At 44.2% G+C, this 23,040-nt stretch overlaps 1 protein-coding gene across 1 annotated transcript in view; it reads right to left on the reverse strand.

The window, feature by feature from the left end:
- Positions 1-23,040, reverse strand: part of LOC104023982 (S-adenosyl-L-methionine-dependent tRNA 4-demethylwyosine synthase TYW1) — a 115,306-nt gene that overhangs the window by 15,082 nt on the left and 77,184 nt on the right. The window contains exon 13 of the mRNA XM_075719762.1: positions 15,759-15,869. Within this exon, the coding sequence (XP_075575877.1) occupies positions 15,759-15,869 (111 nt within the window). The remainder of the gene's footprint in view (positions 1-15,758; positions 15,870-23,040) is intronic.

Consider the following 23,040-nt stretch of genomic DNA (forward strand, 5'->3'; position numbering starts at 1 on the left):
CCTTGGGCCAGTCCAGACAGGGCAGGATATTAAAAATGTGCTCTACACTGCAGCCGGGGAGAATGGCCTTACCTGGAGCCTCTGGCAGAAAGCACCAGGGGAGACTCGAGGTCGACCCCTAGGGTTTTGGAGTTGGGGATACAGAGGATCTGAAGCCCGCTACACTCCAACTGAGAAAGAGATATTGGCAGCATATGAAGGGGTTTGAGCTGCTTCGGAAGTGGTTGGTACTGAAGCACAGCTCCTGATGGCACCCTGACTGCTGGTGCTGGGCTGGATGTTCAAAGGGAGGGTCCCCTCTACACATCATGCAACTGATGTTACGTGGAGTAAGCGGGTTGCACTAATCACACAACAGACTTGAAGAGGAAACCCCAGTCGCCCAGGAATCTTGGAAGCGATCATGAACTAGCCAGAAGGCAAAAATTTTGGAATATCACCAGAGGAGGAGGTGACATGCTAAGGAGACCCCACTGTATAATAAATTGCCAGAAAATGAAAAGCAATATGCCCTGTTCACTGATGGGTCCTGTCGTCTTGTGGGAAGGCATCGGAGGTGGAAAGCTGCTGTATGGAGACCTATACGACAAGTTGCAGAAACTGCTGAAGGAGAAGGGAAGTCGAGTCAGTTTGCAGAGGTGAAAGCCATCCAGCTGGCTTTAGATATTGCTGAACGAGAAAAGTGGCCAGTACTTTATCTCTGTACTGACTCACGGATGGTGGCAAATACCCTGTGGGGGTGATTGCAGCAATGGCAACTGGCAGCACAGAGGCAAACCCATCTAGGCTGCCGCACTGTGGCAAGATACTGCTGCCTGGATAGAGAACCTGGTTGTAAAAGTACATCACGTAGATGCTCATGTACCCAAGAGTTGGGCCACTGAAGAACATCAAAACAACCAGCAGGTGGATCAGGCTGCTAAGACTGAAGTGGCTCAGGTAGATCTGGACCGACAACATAAGGGTGAATTATTTATAGCTTGGTAGGTCCATGACACCTCAGGCCATCAAGGAAGACATGCAACATATAGATAGGCTCATGATCGAGGGGTGGACTTAACTATGAACAGCATTGCACAGGTTATTCATGAATGTGAAACATGCACTGCAATCAAGCAAGCCAAGCGGTTCAAACCTCTCTGGTATGGTGGGCTATGGCTGAAGTATAAATATGGAGACGCCTGGCAGATTGATTATATCACACTCCCACAAACTCACCAAGGCAAGCGCTATGTGCTCACCATGGTGGAAGCAACCACCAGACGGCTGGAAACATATCCCGTGCCCCATGCCACCGCCCGGAACACCATCCTGGGCCTTGAAAAGCCAGTCCTGTGGCAACATGGCACCCCAGAAAGAATCGAGTCAGACAACGGGACTCATTTCTGAAACAACCTCACAGACACCTGGGCCAAAGAGCATGGCATTGAGTGGGTATATCACATCCCCTATCATGCACCAGCCCCCGGGAAAATTGAACAATACAACTGTTAAAGACTACCCTGAAAGCAATGGATGGTGGGACATTCAAACATTGGGATACACATTCAGCGAAAGCCACCTGGTTAGTCAACACTAGGGGATCTGCCAATTGAGCTGGCCCTGCCCAATCAAAACTTTTACACACTGTAGAAGGAGATAAAGTCCCTGTAGTGCACATAAAAAAATATGCTGGGGAAGACAGTCTGGGTTACTTCCCCCTCGGGCAAAGGCAAACCCATTCATGGGACTGCTTTTGCTCAAGGACCTGGGTGCACTTGGTGGGTGATGCAAAAGAATGGGGAAGTCCGATGTGTACCTCAAGGGGATTTGATTTTGGGTGAAAACAGCCAATGAACTGAACTGTATGATGTTAATTCATATATAATACTGTATGTCATCTCTTTTATGGTTGCTATATGCCACATCAATGTTATTACAGTAAGAATCGCCCAGCTTAATGAAGATGAACTTTGATGAAACCGAGCAAAGTGCAGTAGTGTTGGAATGAGAACTGGCTTCAGCATGCAGCAATCCAACACCACACACCACCTCTCCTGCTCTGAAAGACTGTGATGACAGATGGAACCCAAAGTCATGGACTAAATGAATTCAATGGACATTTTAGAAGGATGGCCCATAGATAAAGGGAATGATATCTGTGTGTATGTATCAAGATAGGGAAAGTGGTGGTGATTAATTAGAATGCATTGGAAAGGTAGGACCTGGGCATGACATAGATGGTATAGAATAAGGGGTGCATACTGTCCTGGTTTCAGCTGGGATAGAGTTAATTTTCTTCCTAGTAGCAGGCATAGTGCTGTGTTTTGGATTTAGTATGAGAAGAATGCTGATAACACATTGATGTTTTAGTTGTTGCTAAGTACTGCTTATGCTAGTCAAGGACTTTTCAGCTTCCCATGCTCTGCCAGGTACACAAGAAACTGGGAGGGGGCACAGCCAGAATAGTTGATCCAAACTGACTAAAGGGCTATTCCATACCATATGACCTCATGCTCAGTGTATAAGCTGAGGGCAGCGATCATTGCTTGGGAACTGACTGGGTATGGGTTGGCAGGTAGTGAGCAATTGCATTGTGCATCATTTGCTTTGTATATTTTTATTATTGTATTGTTGTTATCATGACCATTTTACTTTATTTCAATTATTAAACTGTTCTTACCTCAACTCATGAGTTTTCTCACTCTTACTCCTGATTCTCTCCCCCATCCCACCAGGGCAGGGGGAGTGAGCAAGCAGCTGGGTGGTGCTTAGTTGCTGGCTGGGGCTAAACCATGACAACAGGTTAGTCTTTATCCTGGAAAATAGCTTTAAAAGCATTCAAATGGAGGATGCTTGTGCTCCTGAGCTACCAAGGGACCTTGGAGAAGTTCACTTCATTTTGAAACACAACATGCCTGGAAAAAATTCTCACAACCAACCAATGCAACAAGTCAGTGTGACACTTTTAGAAATAACTGTCTTATGTGCTGCAGAGGTAAGGACCCCTCCCCTTCCAAGGCAAGACTGTGATTTCTGCCATTGTCCTCTAGTATCCATACAAATAGCTCAGTTGGTTATAACATGGTGCTAATAACGCCAAGTTCACAGGTTCAATCCCTGCTCACTGCAGGGGGGTTGGGCTCGATGATCTCTCAAGGTCCCTTCCAACCCAAAGCATTCTAAATCTCATTCCAGGCCCTTGTAAAACCATCCTACATGCCCTCCTCCCTAACTGTGCCAGGGGAAGCTCCCCCAGCCATACAGTGCTGGCTCTCTCTCCTTCCAGCTGTTCAATTTAATTATGAGAGAATTAAAAGCATCTATTTTAGCTGCAGACAATTGCTGTTAAATGCCCCAGATCAAGAGCATTTTGGCAGTCAAGATGAAAAAACAGTCTGAACTGTCTGACAGTTCAGAACTGACACTCTGAAACCCATTTTTCTGTCTTCCCTGTGGTGTCCGTGCAACTGTAACCTGGGGTGCTATGAATTCAACAATGTTGGAGATTGAGTAAAACGCTCAGCTCTTTTCACATGATCATTTGGATCCAGAGATCTCAAGGATCTCTACTGGTCATTTTACAGGAAAAAATAAAATCCTCCCCATGTTGGTGTAAGAAATGGGCATTTGCAAAGCGTCACACATCCATGCACAGATAGGCTGGGCAGAGTCCCACCAGGCAGAGGTGCCCAGACCAAGCACTGGCAGAGATGTGGCTCATTAGGAGAAAGGTATAGATGCAGATGCTGGCAGGGTAGCAGCAGCTTGAGCCCAGAGAAACAGCAGGGGTGGAGGGGGGGGAGTTATCTTCAAGTGTGCAAATCACCCTTCTCTTCTGTGCATGCACAAAGTGTATGATTCTTGAGAGCACAAAGAGCAAATCACTAGAAAAAAAATTAAATAGTGCAAAAGTGGAACAAAGCAGAAGACGTTTGTGACCTTGAGGTCTTTTGGAGACAAGTGCTAATTTTAGGTTCAAACCAGAAGGATGGAATTGGGCTTTAAAGGTGCAGAAATGGTGAATTTGCACAGTCTGGTGCCACATCACCCATTCCATTCTCTAAGACCTTTGCTAAACCAGAAGCATCTCCATGGGGATGAAAGCATCTTCACTGGGGGCAAAAACAGAGTTCCCCCCAAAATAACAGGCTTTACTTCTGCCCCTCTGCTCTAAGCTGTTTTTCTGCAGTAGTCAGGAACCTAATGATCCTTAATGAAGCCAGCAAGTCAACATCTCTGGGAAGGATGTGCTCTTACCCTCCTTTTACAGCCTGGAAAAAAGGGAGACAAAGATTTGCATGGGGCCATGGGGGAAGCTGTGTGGGAGGAAGGATGGCCACCCTGGACAGCATCGTGGCACTGCTGAAACCTCATCTACCTAATCCAGCCTGCTTCAACCCTGGTCTGCTCCTCTCCATGGCAGCACTGTTCCTCCAGCTTCCAGTTAGGACAAGGCTTACAAAACTGTAAGAAAATGTCAAGGCTAGAGGAAGGTGCTGCTCCTTGTTGTTTATTCACTCCTTGGGAGGCACAAGTACCCCAGTTGCTCAGCAATGAGCTTGCTGTTTAGAGGTGACCATAGAGCAGACCATGAGAGCTGGTTTGCTGCTGGCTCTGCTGCTACCTCCAGCAATTTAAGGTTCCACCAAGACCCTCAATGCCAGCATGAAAGGATGAACACGAAGCCTCACATGGCCAAGTGCTTCTAGAAACCAGGCAGAAAACTCTGTTCAGCCTCCTCCATCTAGCTAAAGAAACACAAGTCACCAGTTTCTAGGATTATTCTTTAATTCTCTGTCTTGGTATCAGCAGCTCTGTTTGTATGGAGGTCTGCAGGCTGCTCACCAAATGCCTGTTGGGTGGGAGTGGCAGCTTTTCCCCCAAGACCTCAACTACAGGAAAAAGACAGCTACAGCAACTGCCAGGCATTCAGCGCTCCAGACCCTTGTTAAAAAACAAACAAACAAAAAAAGGAGATCAGGGGCACTTGACCAAACTGCTCAATATCCCCCCTGGATATTGAAGACCATGAACTAGATACGAAGATAACATTGGCACAGTAAAGCCAGTGCAAACACAGTCAGTAAACACACAGATTATTTTTCAGGGCTGAGTACATGAGCAAACACCCCAAAATATAAAGGCATTTGTAAAAACTCCCTCCAGCTCATCTCACTCTTACTATCTTTTGCTTAAATCAATTCAGTAAATACTGAGAACTGTTTGGAAAAGAGTCCATCTCTGCCTGCACCTTCCACACACACAGAGGGAGGGTGAAAATCCAGGCTTAAGTTGGTGCTGTAGAAAAATTCTTATTCTTATTTTTTTATTGAGTAGAATAGACTTGATGACATTAAAAAGCAGCTTGTGTTGTTTTGGTCAAAGGCTACCAGAACAATTGAGGAATTTCTATAATCCTACCACTCCACAAAAAGTCCGTGCTGCTTTGTGAAACACTGCGAGCTGAAGTAATCACCCCAGAGCGAACATCCACAGGAAACATTGAGGGATTTTTTTTTATGATTGATTTGCACCGATTGCGGATCTCCCACTGACACCGTCTGCCAGCCAAAAGGACATCACCATTGCTTACACACCCCCCTAAAGCCCCCATCACACCTGATCTCCCCTGACTTGGCAGAAGTAAAGATCACACAGTACTGGCAGTGCTGGCATGTTGTATCTGCACCCAAAAAAAAGCTAGTCCATGGGGTGGGAAGTACCCAGCACATGCAGGCTGATGTGATGAGCACTATGAACATCCCTTGGGCAGAGCATGGAGAGAAGTTTCCCACTGCACATCAGTCTGCAAAGCTCTGTAGCTCACTAGTGAACAGGCAGGAGCATGAGTCTTTGGGGAAACAGCTTTTCTGATCATTTTCTGGAAGCACACACAAAACTAGTCACTAATTTAGAAATGGCATTGTTCAAAAGACACCTTCAATCTCAGATTTAATTGTATTAAGTCAGCAGAGATAGTAGGTTCTTGCTCCAGCTCCCTTCCCAACCACCCGATACAGCAAACAGACCGAAGGAGGGCATGTCAGAACAGGACATGCATTTCTGCTGTGCCCTACACAAAGCCAAGACACAAGCACTGCTGGTTTGGGTGATTTGCTTGCAACAGAAGCTGAGCTCCTCCAGGTCACTGCAATACCCATCCCCTGCAGCACCCAGCTCCATGCCCTGCAACAATCACTAGTCAGTGAATGCAACCCCTCAAGTTCTCCTACACCCCACTCCACCCAACTTCAGCCTCACCATTTTGAGATCAGCAGCTCTTAATTTGGAGATTTTATCACTTGAATCTCTTGAATTACTGATTTAGTCTTAGCCATGACCTCAAATTCACTACCACTTTGCTCCATCTTTAAGTTAGTAAAATTCTTATAAATCAGCTCAGCAGTATGTGGCTTGCTGAGATGGAGTTTTGCTTATTTGCTTCCACATAAAATTCATTAAAGGCTCATCCAACTGGTTTAACCTGTGGTATTGCAACACAGGTCACAAACCCACCGGCACCCAAAAGGGCAAACTCACACAAACAGCTTTTCTTCTAGACAAAAGCCCAACTCCTCTATACTTCTCTAGGTGGTTTCATCACCTTTGCTCTTTGGCCAAGTTATTTTATTCCAGTCACAAAATCCCATCAAGCACCGATCTTTAAAACAGAGCGCCCACAATTTTATGGATAATTATGTTTTGCGTTCTCATGTTTTTCCTCTGTGAAGAACACTTCTACTTCTTTTAAACAGCATTTGCATCCACGCTATTTATGGTACCTGGTCCCAGCTGACACTGCATTCCCAAGACCTAATTCATCTAAAGTTGAGCACATCATGTCCAGCAATAAACAGAGACAGATACTTTGCAAACACTTAAAATTAGATCAAGGTGAACCATGCAGTGCTTACATAGGGCTACAAAAGAAACAGACTCATGCTAATTAGAAACTGTACAAGTTTTGGAAGCAATTACTTTCTTGCTGGTAAATTTACGAGGGACATCCTCTATTAATCTGCTCAAAGGATATTAGAGCTGTGCACCGTAACTCAGAGTCAGCATGGAAACAGGTTGACTGTGTACAACTGCAGACAAGTCAGGGGAGTACATTAATTTTTTAGCCCAGCTCTGGAAGTCTGAAAAAGATTTTAAGTTCTTGTATTAGAGCCACCATCCACGCAAATAATAGGATATGTATCTCCAAAGTTCAGCTGTATAGACACAGCTCCATATAGCAATATTTTCACCATGTTCATTATACAGATTATGATTTGAGCAGCATGAAAAATGTATGACTACAGAGGGGGAAAATTCTTAGGAAGCTCCACTAGATGATCTTAAAGGTCTTTTCCAATCTAAATGATTCTATGATTCTATTCTATGATTCTATGAGTCACTCTTTTAATAAACTTCAAAGATATCATTTACAAGCAAAGAAAGCACGGAGGGAAATGGAATAACTAAGTGCTTGGATGGCTGATTAATTCACAAGCACAAATCAATGAAAATCAGCTTAGCAGCACACCAAGAGAAAGCACATCAGCTTTCAACTTTCCCAACTTCTTAAAACTTGAGTTAATTAACAGTGCTGATACCACTTAAAAAATGTGAACAGTTGATTCGGGCAGTCGTGTTATGTTTTTCAGTAACAGACGAAGACAGTTATTAAGACATCAAGTATTAAAAAAGGAAACCATTCTATTGTACACCCTAAGCTCTTACACCAACTTCCCTGCAGTAGCAACATCATGATGCTGCCTCTTAATTAGTCATTAATAAGGGTGCTTTTAGCATCCTAATCATGACACATACCTTTGGCCAAATGCTTTTCAAAGCTTCTGCATTTCAAGGTATCTCAGCTATTCTCAGTTATGCCGGTATGAATCCAGAGCAACCATGCTGGGCATGCTCTGGATTTCTGTGCTGCTGTAACAGAGCCGAGCATGCACAACTGTATTTAAGCAGCACCTTGTGCCAAGATGATTACTGCTGCAGCAAAACCACGAGAAGCACATTTCTTCTACTGTGATCTGGCTCCTTGCTGGAGATCTTGACAGCCAGCAATCATTTTAATCCATAGGGCTATGAAGGAAAGATTACTGGGGACCTAAATATGACAGCACTTTGTTTCTCAACTCTGAAACTCCAGGCTTCCCAACTTAATTATCAAACAAAAGAGTTTTCTTAACTCCTAGCCCACAATTTATAAAATCTGTTTAATTGAAGCTCATGTGAATTAACAAAAGAGCAGTGTCAGCCAAGCTGCTGAGTGACAGAGCCACTGTTTAAAAACTGGGGCAGCCCTGACCTGAGACAAATATAAAAAGCCTCAAATGACATGTTGATAGATTGCACTCTCCGCAATAAAAATGCTTATGATCCAAGCATCAGCATTGTCCAAATTATATACACAAGCTCTCATGCACGTCCACTCCTCCCTGGAGAGGACTCAGGCTCATTGGTTGTTTTTAATAATCACTTTCAAGTTGATTTAACAAAGGACATTGGTTTATTTGTGTCAGTTAAATATGAAAAGCAGGAATGGAAATGGTTAGTTACACAGCATAACCCAAATATTCAACACCAGCTCTCCAGATGCACCACATGTACAGCCACATGCAGATTGGTGCTACAGCAGCCCATAAATCTTCAGTGGCTCCCCTGAAGTCAAAGGAACTCCTCCTGTAAAAGCTAAACTCTGAAATGCTGCTCGCAGCCTTTCATTCCAGCTCTTCAAAATGAGCCATATAGATATCAAGAGAGAAATGGCCACTGTTAAATCACTCACCCCCCTGCTCCTTATGCCTCGTTAAAGAGAGACTGCAAAGAGAGAGGCAGGAGGAGTAGAAAGACTTAGACTGGAAGGCAGGAGGTGAATTTTCAGCAAGTGACCTGCTTTGCTATGACCCACTCTTACCCTGCCTCAGTTTCCCCATCTGCAAAACACAGCAAATGGTGCTAGCCCTTCTATTGCAAGCAAGTACTCAGGGCCACGGACATAAAGTTATTATTTACAGATTGTTAACTGAGCACAGCAACACTGGACCATCACACACAACCAGTCACCATATGCTCTATATTTTCTACAGCTTCCCTTGGTCATGTCTAAAAGCCACACAAGCCTAATGCAATCTCCATGCCCTGAGCTTCTTTTGGATACTAACCTTTATTGAAACACAAAAAATAGACGAGAGTAATACATTTACACCCAAGCCCAGTGCTGGACTGCAAAAATTCCTCCTCAATTTCAGAAAGGTATTTGTATCAACACAGATTTGGACAAAAGACTGACTTTTCAACAAAACGTGCAGCAGGGTCACTTGAAAATTCAAAATTTAATCACTCACCTATGTTTGCAGTGAAACTTGTTACCAAGCCTTACTATGTACTCACAGCATGAAAAAAACCACTGATCTCAAGCTTAACTCCTCAGACACATCTATTAGTAACTTGCAAGCTTTAGCTAGATCAGCAGAAATAGCAAGCTGGGTTCCTGCCTCTGTCACCCACAGATACTAATAAGGAAAGAAGCAGCTTTCAGCAGACACTGCTCAGGACCCACCCAGAGGCAGCTTTCCATGGCAGCCCAGGGCAACTGGGATTTATCCAGCAGAGTCAGAGCCCTCAGGTGCCTGACTGCCCTACAGCTCTCCAGCATGATGGGGAGGTGGTACAATCCCATGAACAGCCCCATCCAGCCCTGCCACTGCCTACCCTGGCCACCTTGGAGCGTCCACACCTCGTGTCTTGTCCTTGGGAAATACAGGCAGGCTATTAGACCCACAGCTCGCAGTTTGGAGAGAACAGTAAGTGGTCAGTAGTTTTTTTTTTTTTTAGGCATGGAAATTATACATTGTTTGGATTTATTTTATAGCAGGCACTAGGACAGGAGATTTTTAACTTCACCGTTTCTTCATCTAAATGCAGACTGGAATGGCAACAAGACTCTGAGTAGCTTTTTGACAGGTGGGGGCAATAGCCTCTTGCTGCATGCAATTAAAGACTCATTAAAGCAGAGCACATTTTCCTCATTATTTTAAGCACTTAAATAATCTTTACTGTTTAATATGACAAGACAGAGCAGACTGGGACAGATACTTCCCTCTGGTCCTTCCTTCCAGACATTTACTTGCTATTTTAATTTCATAGCAAAGCTTCAGACACCAAGAGCAGGAGCTGCAGTCCCAGAACATTGTCCTTAACACTGCTGGACACTGAGCCCATGCAACAACACGAGCTCAGCGCAAGGGTGCTGCGCTGGAGGCAGAGCTGCAGAACAATCAGGGACAAGTGCTTTCAGGTGGCTGAAAACTGATTTCACAAAGGCTTGAGGAAATTCTGTGCAGTGCCACAACTCTCATCTCCACTCTGCCCGAGCCCTGCCCTCAGACAGCACCATGGTATGAACAGCCTTCAAACAAAGGACAAGCCAGGCAAGCTTTGGGGTTTTTTTTTTTTCCTTTCTTAAATTGAAACAGAGAGAAGCAGCAAGGCTCTGCTCAGGCAGGAAGCCACACTGCTATTGAGGGCTGCAAGATGAAGCTTCACTTTAGCAAATAAAGACCACTTTCCCAGGGATGTCATTCCACTTGCAGCTCTGACCACAGAAATCAGATCTCCCTCACCATTGCAGAAGCAGTTCTAGAAACCAAAGCCATGTTTGCAATGCTGACCACTTGACATGCACACTTGCATACACACAGCCTTAAAGCTACTGACAGTGCAGAGAGGACACGTGGACCCAGCCACAATTAAACATGCAAGTGTGCCCAGCTGCTTCGTGGTATGTCTGCAATGACCGAAGGTGCATACTGGGTTTCTGTGCACTCATCCAGCCTTGCACCAACATGACCCTGCAGCACACTCCACTCGCATACGTCTGAATGAGTTCTTTAGGACACACGTTTCTACTTCAAAATCCTTTTGCCCCTTTGGTTTAAGAAAGAATACAAATTGCAAAATACTGCATGTCAACACAAGCCTCTAGCTTTTAAAACAAAGAGGGTAACATTGCAAAAAGATGAGTTGCACATTCTAGATGTTAAATATAACAATCAACTTCATGCAACTGTGACAGTGATATTACAGCATTAAAACAGATAAAGGCAATAAATAGAATTGATGTGTATTTAATAACCACATGACTGATTCTTCCTTGGGTTTTACAAAAGGGTAGTCAAGGCAAATTTCTATTGGCTTAAGTAAGAGAACAGGGTCCCACAGAGTTACACTGCTGTAAGATACTCATGTAAATGAGAACAAGTATTAAGCCCTGCAAGAATCTAAATCGCTATCCACTCCACCCCATGAGCCTCTCCAGAGCAACAGGGGATTAGCTACATTCATTGTAAATTAAGGTCATTTATCTCAAGTATTTAACCAGGAAATCCCACTGAGATGAGCCTCATCTTCTGGCAGATGCTTTGCAGTGTATCTTGTAGTATTTTTTTGTTTATTTGCTTTGAGCAGGACCTGGTCTTTGCCTTTTTCACCTATCACACTGGGGTTCTGGAAAAAAAAAAAACACGCTAAGCCCTATCCACATGCCAAATAGATTCTCCAATATGCTTCGAAGGAACACAAGAAATTACTTTTAATCAAAAATATCGAGTCTTTTGGGGGAAATTCCCAGGTCACAAACACTGTGTGAACACTGCAACTGCTGGGCCTGGACTAAAGGCCACTTATGCACTGGCAGGAATTTTTGTCTAAGTACAGATCAATAAATACATAGAGTGCATGAAAGGGAATACTGACAGCAATAATGAGTGCTAGATGTGAACACACCTCAACCCTACCTGCCTTCCTTTGGGTCAGAATTTAACTCCTGACTTTATGTAATATTGTATCAAGTATGACTTTGAATGCTGTGGGATTGTATCTATATGATTACTCTGCTTACATACACTTTGCCTGCACTGTCGTGAACTCCTAGGCTTTGGGGGGCAGGGTATGATGCAGCCCCTCTTTTGCTGTTCTCCTTTGCTGAGAAGAAGATCTGCTCACCTTTTATTCCAGAGAAGTGAAACATCGCAGGGACAGAGACCCTGGCTCTTTGCTTCACCCCACAGGTGCACAGGGAGAAGCAATGAAGCCCCTTGAAGCATTCTTGACTCCAGTTTGCTCAACAGCACAGCTCAGATGCCTCTAAAACCACTGCAGCAGCCATCTGCACCACCAATCCTACCGTAAGAAAAGGCTGATCTCATGGGTAGGGTATTGGACAAGAGCTTTGCCAGCCAGGATTAAAGAAGATCAGATGAAACAAGCTGTCTGCAGAGCACACAGCTGAATGCAAAGGAGGGTAACCTACTAATTCAGTTAGGTCAGACCATAGGGTAAGGGTCTGAGTACAGGCACAGCAGCAACACGAACATCTCCAGCAGCATGGGGGGCACACCACCCCACCAGCAATCAACATTTCAGAGAAGGACAGCCAAGTAAGGAAGCCGTCCTTAAGACGACGTCCCCTCTGTCAGCCTCTCCTGCTACCCTGCAGCAACACAACTCATTGTTCATCAGCCACTCCAGAACACACCACTTACTCCTTCTGGCCAAGAAAAGGGAAAAATTGTTTCCACACTTCAGGTGAGAAACCATGTAATCCCCTCACATTTCAAAGTCACAGAGAGTGCAGCAAGAGGAGAAAGCTATTGTGCCTCCCTACCAAGCCAAATCTTCTACATTTTAGAAACACTGCTGTTCAGCAGGAATTGGCAGATGAAACGATCCAAAACAAGTAAGGCCACTGACTGGGCTAATACTGTATTTAGTGTGAGCTGCTTGTCATCTGCAGAGCACCCAAGTGCCCACCTTTTGGAACATTACAATTGCTCCAAAGAGGCAAGGAAGAAAGGCAACTTTATTAAAAAAACCCCTGCTCTCACATAAAAATATCTCCCAAAAATCTGTGAGCAAGACCTTTCGTCCAACTTAGGGTCTACTTAAACACAACATAGTGTCAAGAAAATCCCCTGCTCCACAGAAGCCATCACAAAATTTTGTGACTTTTAAAAGGGATGGAAATGCCATTTAAACCCCAAATGTTGTGCCAGCACAGAGCTGCACCACTTGTTTCAGACAGCAATTAACATCAGTTCAGCTCCTGCAGCAAACGGGTGCACCAGCAACACTGCTCACAACAGTGTGCTTCATGCTTCAAGTATATGAACCCTGCTTTCCTGTCTTTGAAATTAAGATAACGGGACAGTGCAGCTCTATTTAAAAGTAATTAAATGAAAAACAATTTGGACACTATTTCAGAGCCTGCTGGTGAATGAGGTGGGGCAGCACCCTGACGATTAATTTCTGTTGCTGAAGCTGAAAAGGAGTTAGTGTGTTTTCTTGTACTCAGCTGCTCGCTTCTGTCTTGCAGGGCTTAGCTGCTGTCAGACTTGCTGTATGGTTTTGAGAGCTTTGGAAAATGTTCCTCCTTCCATTAGACTGGAAGCAAAGAACAAACTGTAGAAGATGTTTTTTGGGACTTTGAGTGTACAGATCGCAATGAAGTTGTGAAACACTGTACTGTGGTTTGTAATGAGAGCTGTAACCAGGGAAAGACTTTTCCCACTGCTCCCAGCCCAAGTACAGCAACTAGCAGAGACAAGGGAGAGAGATGGTGCATCCTTTGAAAAGGCTTGAAACCCGAGTTTCCCTGTGTCCCTGACTACTGCTCTTGGCATTAGAAAGACGAGACACGTGCCAACTACAGACTGCTTTTGTGGCCATAGTATAGGCACAACGCTAAACCATTCATGGAAGAAGAAACTGAGGCATGAGATACTCCGTCCCTTAGCTTGAAGACACCATGATCTGACAAGGATCAGCACCCTGGTAGACACTTCTGCCCTCCAGCACTTGCAGAACTTCACTTACCTGCTGGAATATTTCTGAAAAAACCTACATTTAGATCAAAGCATCCCACTTGCAAATTTAATTAAGTAACATTAAACAGCATACACTTTTTTTAAAAAAAAAAAAAACCAAACAAAACCTGCAAACTTACACTAGTATTTGTTCACAAAAAGACCCAAACCCACCCAACAGCACATGGCCAGCAGGTGCCAGGTACACCCCTCTGCCTTCCTTGTCTTGCACCCCTTTGAACCCCCTTTGCAGCTGTTGTTGGCAGGTACACAAGTGATGCCGAACGCCCAGTTACAGTACCATGCTACGTGGTTTTGGGGAATGTCATGCAGCCCCTCCTCTCTGCCTCAGTTCATACTTTCGCAAACAGGGTGAAGTGTTCAATAGATATCCCTTCCTCAGAGAAAGTCCTCACCGTCTGAGATCTGAAAAGCATTTTGAAGCACTTGGAGTGCAACAACAACATTTTTGATTGAAGCAGTCTGGGCAGAAGCCTGTCCCAGCCAGAAGAGTATCTATGACCACCATGGGAATACCTCTATGACCACCTCTTTTCTCACCTATTTCCCTGGCAGTCTGAGGCATGATTTTGCCAGGGAAGAGCTGTTGGGAAACCACAACTGCAAGGCTGAATCCATCCCCAGGCAAAGGGAACAGCAGCCCTCTGCCTTGGAGGAGACAGATGTTCACCCTGGAGAACGCTCAGGGGAATCTGCACTCAGAAACATCGATTAATTTACACCTGACTCATTTTAGTAATTAAAGTCACTACACATGACAGAGCAGTCCAAGTAGCATGTACACTACAGCCTCATACTCAGCACTGGTGTGCACACTCAGCTCTGCCTTCCTTGCACACTGGAAGAAAGGACCTTGGTATTACCAGGCTGCAGTAACAGAGTCAGGAGATGCAAGGTAGGAAGGGCCCCATAGGAGCACTCCTACTGCTAGGTTGTACCTGAGGAATATAAACCAGTCTGATACACATTATAAAACTGAGGCTTCTCCGACCATACTCAAAATCTTATTTTGTACCAAACTATCAACTTCAGCAGCACATTCAGAGAGAAAGAGACCTCTCAATACTGATAATATCAAAACCTTTGGGTTTTGTTTCATAAGGAAATTGCAGCAAACCCCAGGTTTTTTCTTCAAAGCAGTAGTAAATAAAGTTTAAAAAAAAGGAAAGAGAGAAAGAAAAGAGAAAAGAGAAAGTCCAGAAGTAATAGAGCTGCGAAAATACAGACCTGAGGTAAACGTGCTGGTCCGCAAGGGAGTTGCTGGATGAAAATGCTGATAGTGATTCTTTACAGAACACTTTGTAATGTGCCTTTTTTACATTCCCTATATACTAAATTGATTAATACTAAGATAAAGCACCTCCTGCCCTGCTGTTAGTAGCTCTTCCAGTTCCAGAGGGTAGTATTCCCCATTTTGCACAGCCTGAGAAATACCGCATCAGTAAGCCAGACATTACCTTTTTCCTCAGCAGAATTCAAGGCCAGGATGGGAAGAATAATACCACAAGCTACCAGCTTGTCCCAGAATATTTGGTTTAAAATGTTGGTTGACATAAAAGAAGGAATATCTGTTTATCAGTGTCTGCTTTCATGAGAAATACAAAAAACGACCAGAGGGTTATGATTCTGTTGGGCAGAAATTGATGCTGGCTGGTACAAAGCTTGTCTTGTGTAACACTGAAGACTACTCCAAATGCACACATAGAATACTAGAAGCCTGGCTGCCTGACTTTAAAAGCCAGAGATAAGTTCCTTATGCATCACTGAAATCTTTGGGAGAAATGCATTTACTTGTACAAGTTTAAGACTGGGGCGGGGTGTGTGAAATAGGGAGGAAAACAGTAAAATACTGATGGAAAAAAAATAAAATAGCTCTGTGCAGCTCACCTTGACCTCAATGAAGTCTGGTTTACCGAGGGATATCAGGTCAGCATAGGCTTTGAGTTCATCCACATTCCAAGCTTTCACCAGTGTCAGCCTATAAACAGTGCGCTGTTGCTGAAATAAAGGAAAAGTTACATTGGCAACATATTCTGACACAGGGAGGATGTTCCAGCCTTCCATGCAGCTTCAAAAAAAAAAAAGTTAATTTATTCCAAGAACCCACAGGCTAAAACAAACCAGATCCAAACCAGGAGCCACCTCATTTGTTCTTTCAAGAAAGCTACTTGCAGCATCTGTGAGCTGAGCCACTTTTCACTGTACAAAGACTTATCTTTCCTCTATATATCCCAGGCACTTTTTTTTTCACAGAAGCTTTAACTTAATGGGAAAATAACCAAGTTTATCTCCGATTTGCTTCCTCAGGCATAAAATCTCACCATTAGTTGCTACACAGTTATTTTATTTCCTCCAGCTGGATCATCTGGCATTGGTGACTTTTGGACAGGATGAACAAAAATAGATAGACCATTGTCTGCCCCTGTCTGTGAACTCTTCCAGCACATTACGTACAATATCACACAGAAAAGGCTCTCCCATGATCAGTTATGCAGAACATTTTATTGGAAGCACAAATTGACAACTAAAATCACAACTGGGAAACATCAAAAATACCCTGCTTATGACCTAGCCTTATAAAAGTGTGGTGCAAACCATTAGGAAAACCACAGTAGATGCAGTGCTAACAACTACGAGAGCAGCATCCACGCCTCATTACCCTCTGCAGCAGGACAGCTGGATTTCTGCCTGGCAGCATCCCTGCACAGACCTGTCCTCTCCATCCCACTGCTGAGTGCTGCAGCTCCTCATCACACCAGCATGTCTCCAAGATGCCCAGACCTGACTTACAGCAGACAGCACTGGGAACTTCTTTCCTTGGAGTTACTGATTTTCCCTCTAAGTGCTGCTCACCAAAGTTACTGGTGACAAAAGGACTTCTACCAGCAATATAAGCACTTGGCCATGGAAAAAAAAAATCCAGTTTCACTGCTTACATCTGCTTGTTTCCATCTTTCCCCTCTTATTCCCTTCATCTTCCACTAATGTTTTATTTCACTTATCTCTGGAATTTATTTATAGAGCAATCTTCCAGCAAAATTGTTTTTTGAATTAAGTCATTTTCCTTCCTTTGGACACTGTAGACTGTAAAACATGACAAAAGTACCAGTTTAGCCAGATCAAGAGAGCACCGTAACAAATCCACAGCAACCCAAGACTCCATAGCTGAGGCCAGGCTGTATCCAAGGGCTGGGACTTCACAGTGCAGCAAGGGCTGGAATCAAATTCTCCCGCTCCAGAAAGTCCAGGCTTAGACTGAGGTTGAGTTAAGAAATTCTCCCTTACCTATTGCTCATGACATGCCTGTGGCACAAGGTTATCTCAAACTTCAGTGCCACGATTGGGAAGCATGCACACTATTCAGTTTATTACATTTTTCAACCTGGAAGGGTAAGCTAGTAAGGAGATCTGTTACTGAACTGAACTTTCCACCACTAAATCTCAGGCTGTTTCCCACTGTGATACCTCTGACAGCATCCACTGGCCGGGGCAAACCAGGGATGTATACTGGGATGCTGAGTCCCAGGCCAAGGCTATTAAAAAGTTCATGCTACTACCCCTCCCCAGATAAAACCAATACTTCCTAGCACCAATCCCCAGTCCAGCCATGTTTTACTTGTTCAGAGCCTCTGACCTACAGGCCACATGAGTTTTACCCTCTGTATAAAAATCAAAACATCACTTACTTAAAACACATTTCTATGTCTTCCACAGGGCGGGGGGAGGGGGGGGCGGAATTTCTACACCAGTTTGCTATGGAAGCATTCCAGATTATTTGCTAACAAATAACTAAAGGACAAACAAATAAAAACCAGGAGCATCTTCTTCCTCCCACTAACATCTGAACACAGCCAGGGGCAAGTCTTTAGGGTAGATATGTACAGTGCACTAAACCCTATGCAAGCAGAAGCATCACAGTGCACTCATTGCCTGTTGCCTGTCATCTTGGGAACCCAAAGCACCAGGTAAACCTGCAAAATTCTCTGGGGGGATAAACATGAGCAAGGATTCGATACCTACAAGGAGTCAGTGTCTTGAGAAAGTAACTAAAAGTAGAGCTTCTTTTAAAAAGAGTCTGTGGAGAGTATCTTTAAGGAATTATTGAGAGAATTATTACTGAAGGCTAAACATTAAGAGAATTAAAATAGCTGGCCTCTACTTTACCCGTTGCACATAAGCATGTATTGGCAAAAGAAAGGTTCAAGAGACAACAGGCAAGTATGAAATCAACAGTTAATTACTAAAGAGAAAAACAATGAAGGAACTAATACAAAAAATAAACATATTTGCCAAATAACAGGGAAAGAAGAAACCAGCAGGAAAAAATCTAACAAGAGGAAAAACGCCAATACACACAATGCCTGTCAATCGTCTGAAGTGATTAGATACCAAATTAATCAAGAAATGTCTCCCCAAAGGTCAGCTCACAGTGGTAAACAAATGCAGGCAGCTTCAAGGCAACAATGAATAAAAGTCATATTTTAATACCAGCCCCTACCGAAGTCTGGTCCTCAGACTGGGAGGTCAGGTCCCCAGTACAATCCTTGGAGCAGGGAGTCCACCATGAATTGAAGCCCTTAGGGGTGTCTCTTTTTTGGCAGGATGGTTTTGTGCTAAAAATTAAGAACATATTTCTGGACATCTCTGTCATGCATAGAAAATGTAGCTTGGCAATGAGGACACAGCAAGTGGGATAGTGCATCCTGTTAAATCCAGCATGAGCAGCATCACCACTGCTGGCTGAATACTCTGCAGCAGTGGAGGATTAAAAAAAGGGGGGAAAAAAAAATAAAATCTCAACCTTAATGCAGAGAAATAAAACACAGGAAATCCATTTGTGGGATTAAAGTGTTAGGAAAAACACTTGATCTTCAGACAGCAGATACTTGCTATTTGGGGAACCTGAACACAACATACAGATAATGGGAGACTGGATGAGGCAGAAACTGGTCTCAAGTGCTGGAATTAAGGGTAGTGAATGATATCAGTGGATGTGTGGAAAGCTCCTATAGACTAATGAAAAACATTTATACCTAGCCCAAGTTTGAGGTGGACTCGCTAGAGCTCTGCACATCACCTCTGCTGAGCAGCAAGGGCAAGATCTTTGGGTAACCGAAATGCTAGCAGTTCAGGAGGACATCTGCTACCATGGAGGACACATGCGTGACAAGTATCATTTATTGTACTGCCACACTGCTTGGAGCTAGCTTAGAAAATGCCACCAAGTGTTCTCCCAAGGTTCGATTCCTTTATGAGATCTCCACAAAGAGAAAAAAAATTTTCTAAAGGCTGGAAAGGACCACTCACAGAAATAAAAAATGAATAGCATCTTAGCAGCAAAAATTGAAGTCAACTATTGGAGGGAGATGACTCTGGGAGTGCCACGCTATGACTTCAGAAGACCACTCTGTATTTTTGGGGTTCACACTGGTTCACCCCTCCATCCCTGCTGACAGAAGAAAGTGCCAAACACATCTACACCCATAGGAGACCACACTGGAGGGCACTGCCTGCAGCTCATGTTTCTTGCCAAAATATAGTGGAAGCAATATATTTTTAAAAAATCCAAGTCTATTCTATTAAAAATGGATGAAATCAAGTTGCAAAGATTAACATATACAATTATTAAAGAAGAAAGAAATACGCACTTGGTTCTTATTTGCCAGTCCTCGGCCCTGCACTTATGGCCATTGCCAGGACTTCTCTCCTCCCTGGGACAGCTCTCCAGGAGGCAACACAGAGGAAGGTTTCTTGCTTGCTCTTACAAATGCGGCTCAATCCTTAACCCTGGGCTTCATAAACATGAGACTGACCCTATGGAGCCCTGCCTCTTCCTGGGATGACAGGCACAGCCTCCAGCACTTGTCAACTTTTTATACACTCCTGGGTGTGTCCCAAATCATCCCACCAACTGCCAGAGCAGATAGGGAAGATTCATTAAAGGCCACGAATTACTGACAGCAACTGGAAGAGCCGTCCCGCTTCCCAGTGGCTGACAACTATACAAAGGGAGGTTGCAACATGAAAGTTGGTGGTGTTTGCAATGTGGAAAGCTAGCACATAGCCACCAACAACTGCTTCTGGCTCAGAGCAGGGGGACATACACACAGATGTGACCAAAACCCAACTGGACCAGCAAAAAATTTTGCAAAAATACAAACATTTGCAAAAAATCTTATGTTGGCAGAGGATATCCATGTGCAATGACCACCATCAAGCAGTCTGCCAGCCCTCCCTCCCCTTTCCTCTGGTGTCTGAAGTCCAGTCACTTATCTTGCAAGCCAAGGTGAGTGGGGACACCCTCTGCCCAGCATCTCTGGGCCCCAGCAAGTGCTGGGACCATCTCACTTCTGCCCTCTCTAATCTAAAAAAATGGTTTTTAGGGACTAATCCCTAATCATTCTCCATGCTTTGTTCTTTTAACTAACAGTTTGTTCTCTCCCCCACTTTGGAACTGGGCCGAAGCATGCAAACACTTCTGGGAAAAAGATATTTATTTTACACTCATTCTGCAGAGGGACTAAACATAAAATGCCACCAAAAACTGGTTCGAAACTCCAGCTGACAGGCTGAACACACGAGGAGCGCTGGCAGAGCTGAGTAAATGCAATACTGCAAGAACAGTTTTGTGGAGAGGATAAAACCTTATCAGTTTACTTTTATCACAACATTTTCTAACATACGTTAAGTACAAAGCTTCAGCGAGCGTTACTTCCTACAGCAATGAACACCTGCATAAAGGGAGGTGTTTTCTCCTGTTTAAATCTCATTTTTAATACTCTCCAATAGACATCCTAGATCATCTTAGAAGTCTAACTTTAAAGTTCAAGTACTTCATAAAACTAAAACTGCTACAAGAGAATTAAAAGGGCTTTTCCCCCCATAGGGCAGCACTAACTGACAAGCAATAACTGCAGTCTCTGTGTATTATCCATCACTTCAATAACTGAACTATCACAAAAACTGTATTAACTAATCATGACTGGTGTGAAAGAAACAAGTAAAGAAACTAAAACACTGTATCCCAATGCCAAAGGGATACAGAAAAAAGGTAGAAAAATCAGAAATTAATATTGTGACTCAAGAAACCTCTTTCCAGAGGGGAACATCTTTCAAGCACTGTCTGAGCAGAGAGAAAAGCCACTTTTTTAAAGTGGTAGAAGGGACAGATCAAAATTACTAAGGGCCTAATACCACAAAATGTTATATACAAGTAATCCTTACAGACTGCTGGCAGTACAAATACACAATCCTGTTTTATTAATGTATTATTTGTATTTGGTTGTACAATAGGGCCCCAGGAGATCCTCTTATAAGCACTGAAAAACAAGAACTAAGAGCTCAAGCTCCGAGAATTTAATGATCTAAACCATCAGGATATAAAACCAGACTGCAATGCTTTATGCCCCACATTTCCAGGAAAAGCAACCATTATTCACTTCAGGTAGTCATTAGAATAATGTTAGTGGAAAAGAAAAAGTTAATACGATAATGAGCCTTTTGAACAGGTGGAAGTTGAGGGAGTGGAACCCCATCTATTCTATGCCAAAAACCTCTTTATGCAGATGATCAACCTCCCAGGCAGGGGCAGTTCCAGGGCCCAGCAGGACCATGGGTGGCAAAGGCAAATAAGAGATGGGAAAGAAAACAAGAGAATATGGCCTCATAAATAAATACCTGGTGGAAGGAGTAAAGCGGATGGAGCCAGACTCTTCCCAGCAACACCCAGGGAAAGGACAAGAGGCAATGGGCACAGACTGAGGCACAGAACACTGCCTTTTTAAATGAAGTTTCTACATGGAGGGTGGCTGAGCACCAGAAGGGGTTGCTTGGAGAGGTTGAGAAGTCTCCATGCTTGGAGTTATTCAGCACTCAACCCACCAAGCTGATCCTGCTCTGAGCAGGAAGGTTGGACTAGACAACCTCCAGAGGTGCCTTCCCACCTCAACATCTCCCATCCTGCCCACCCAGGAGTTGCAGATTTTGCTCAAGTGTCTTTCAGGAAGAGAACTAAGGGCAGCATGCAGACCACCTCCATGAAGAAGGATAACAAGCAGCAGCTTTTAGAGAAGGTTCACTTAGATCAGCAAGCATCGGCACAAAACAACAATTTGGGAGGGCAGCAGACAGCACACACTGCAGCCAAGCAGCCTAATTACAGCCGGAGTGGGAGCCCTAGTGGCTATCAGATTATAATCAAGGGAGATTAAATAACCAGCAATTCAGACCTCAGCGAAGAGCTGAGAGCACAAGAGAGAAGAGCAGTTGAGTATGCTGAAGCAAATCTATTAAAGGCTGGGGAAGTCAGAATAACTTTTCATAGTAATACTATGAAAGACATGGAGTTCATCAGAGCAGTTATATGGCATGATGCCTGCAGGTCTGCATGGAAAGCAGGATGCATCCTTGCTCCAACGCAACCCTCTGCACCAAGTATGCTTATCCAGCCCAGGCAAGAGGAGAGCATTCAGCAGCAATCTTCAGCCTTTTCCTGACTGAGATCATGGCTGAAGAGCACGCTCTACAAAGAGCTGACTGCAGAAGCAGAATAACTGACTATTAAAGGGTTATTTTTTCAGTTGTGAACTCTCGAAAGCCAGATAAAGCCTCTTTGTCTGCACTCCAGGCCCAACCGCTCTCTTCACGGGGCCACAGACCATTGCGCTGGACTTCTCAGTGCTTCTGCTCCAATCTGCAGCTAAGCATCGGAAGAGAAGTCATCTGTCTCTGCAAGGTACACAACTGTTGCATAGCTGTGGGTCACAGCGCACTCACCATGCAGGTGAATAAGGGCTAAGAATGGAGGAGTCAGGCCCTGCCAAAATCTCAGCAGCGTCCCAAGAGGTTAAGTAGCATCACTGCTGGGTTCCTCCAAGCGCCCACATGTGTTCTGTGCCCCAGGGAGCAGCATCCCTGGAGGACCACCCTTCTCTGCCAGGAAGTCCCCTCTCTGTGCCAAAGCTCAGGAGTCAGCAATGCTTTTACTCTTGCCCTTGGTAAATCAGTTGACTCAGGAGGAGACGCTACTCTGACAGAGCACATCATCATAACAGCAACAAGCACAGGTCACAACGCACACCGGAAGCACAAAGCCCATCCTTAAGAGCTGCCGAGTACCACCAGGAAGGGCTTGTGCTGCTGCTTAAGGACAATTAGCATCAGGTTCTGC

This window comes from Pelecanus crispus, chromosome 12 (genome assembly GCF_030463565.1).
Source record: "Pelecanus crispus isolate bPelCri1 chromosome 12, bPelCri1.pri, whole genome shotgun sequence".
Lineage (NCBI taxonomy): Eukaryota > Metazoa > Chordata > Aves > Pelecaniformes > Pelecanidae > Pelecanus > Pelecanus crispus.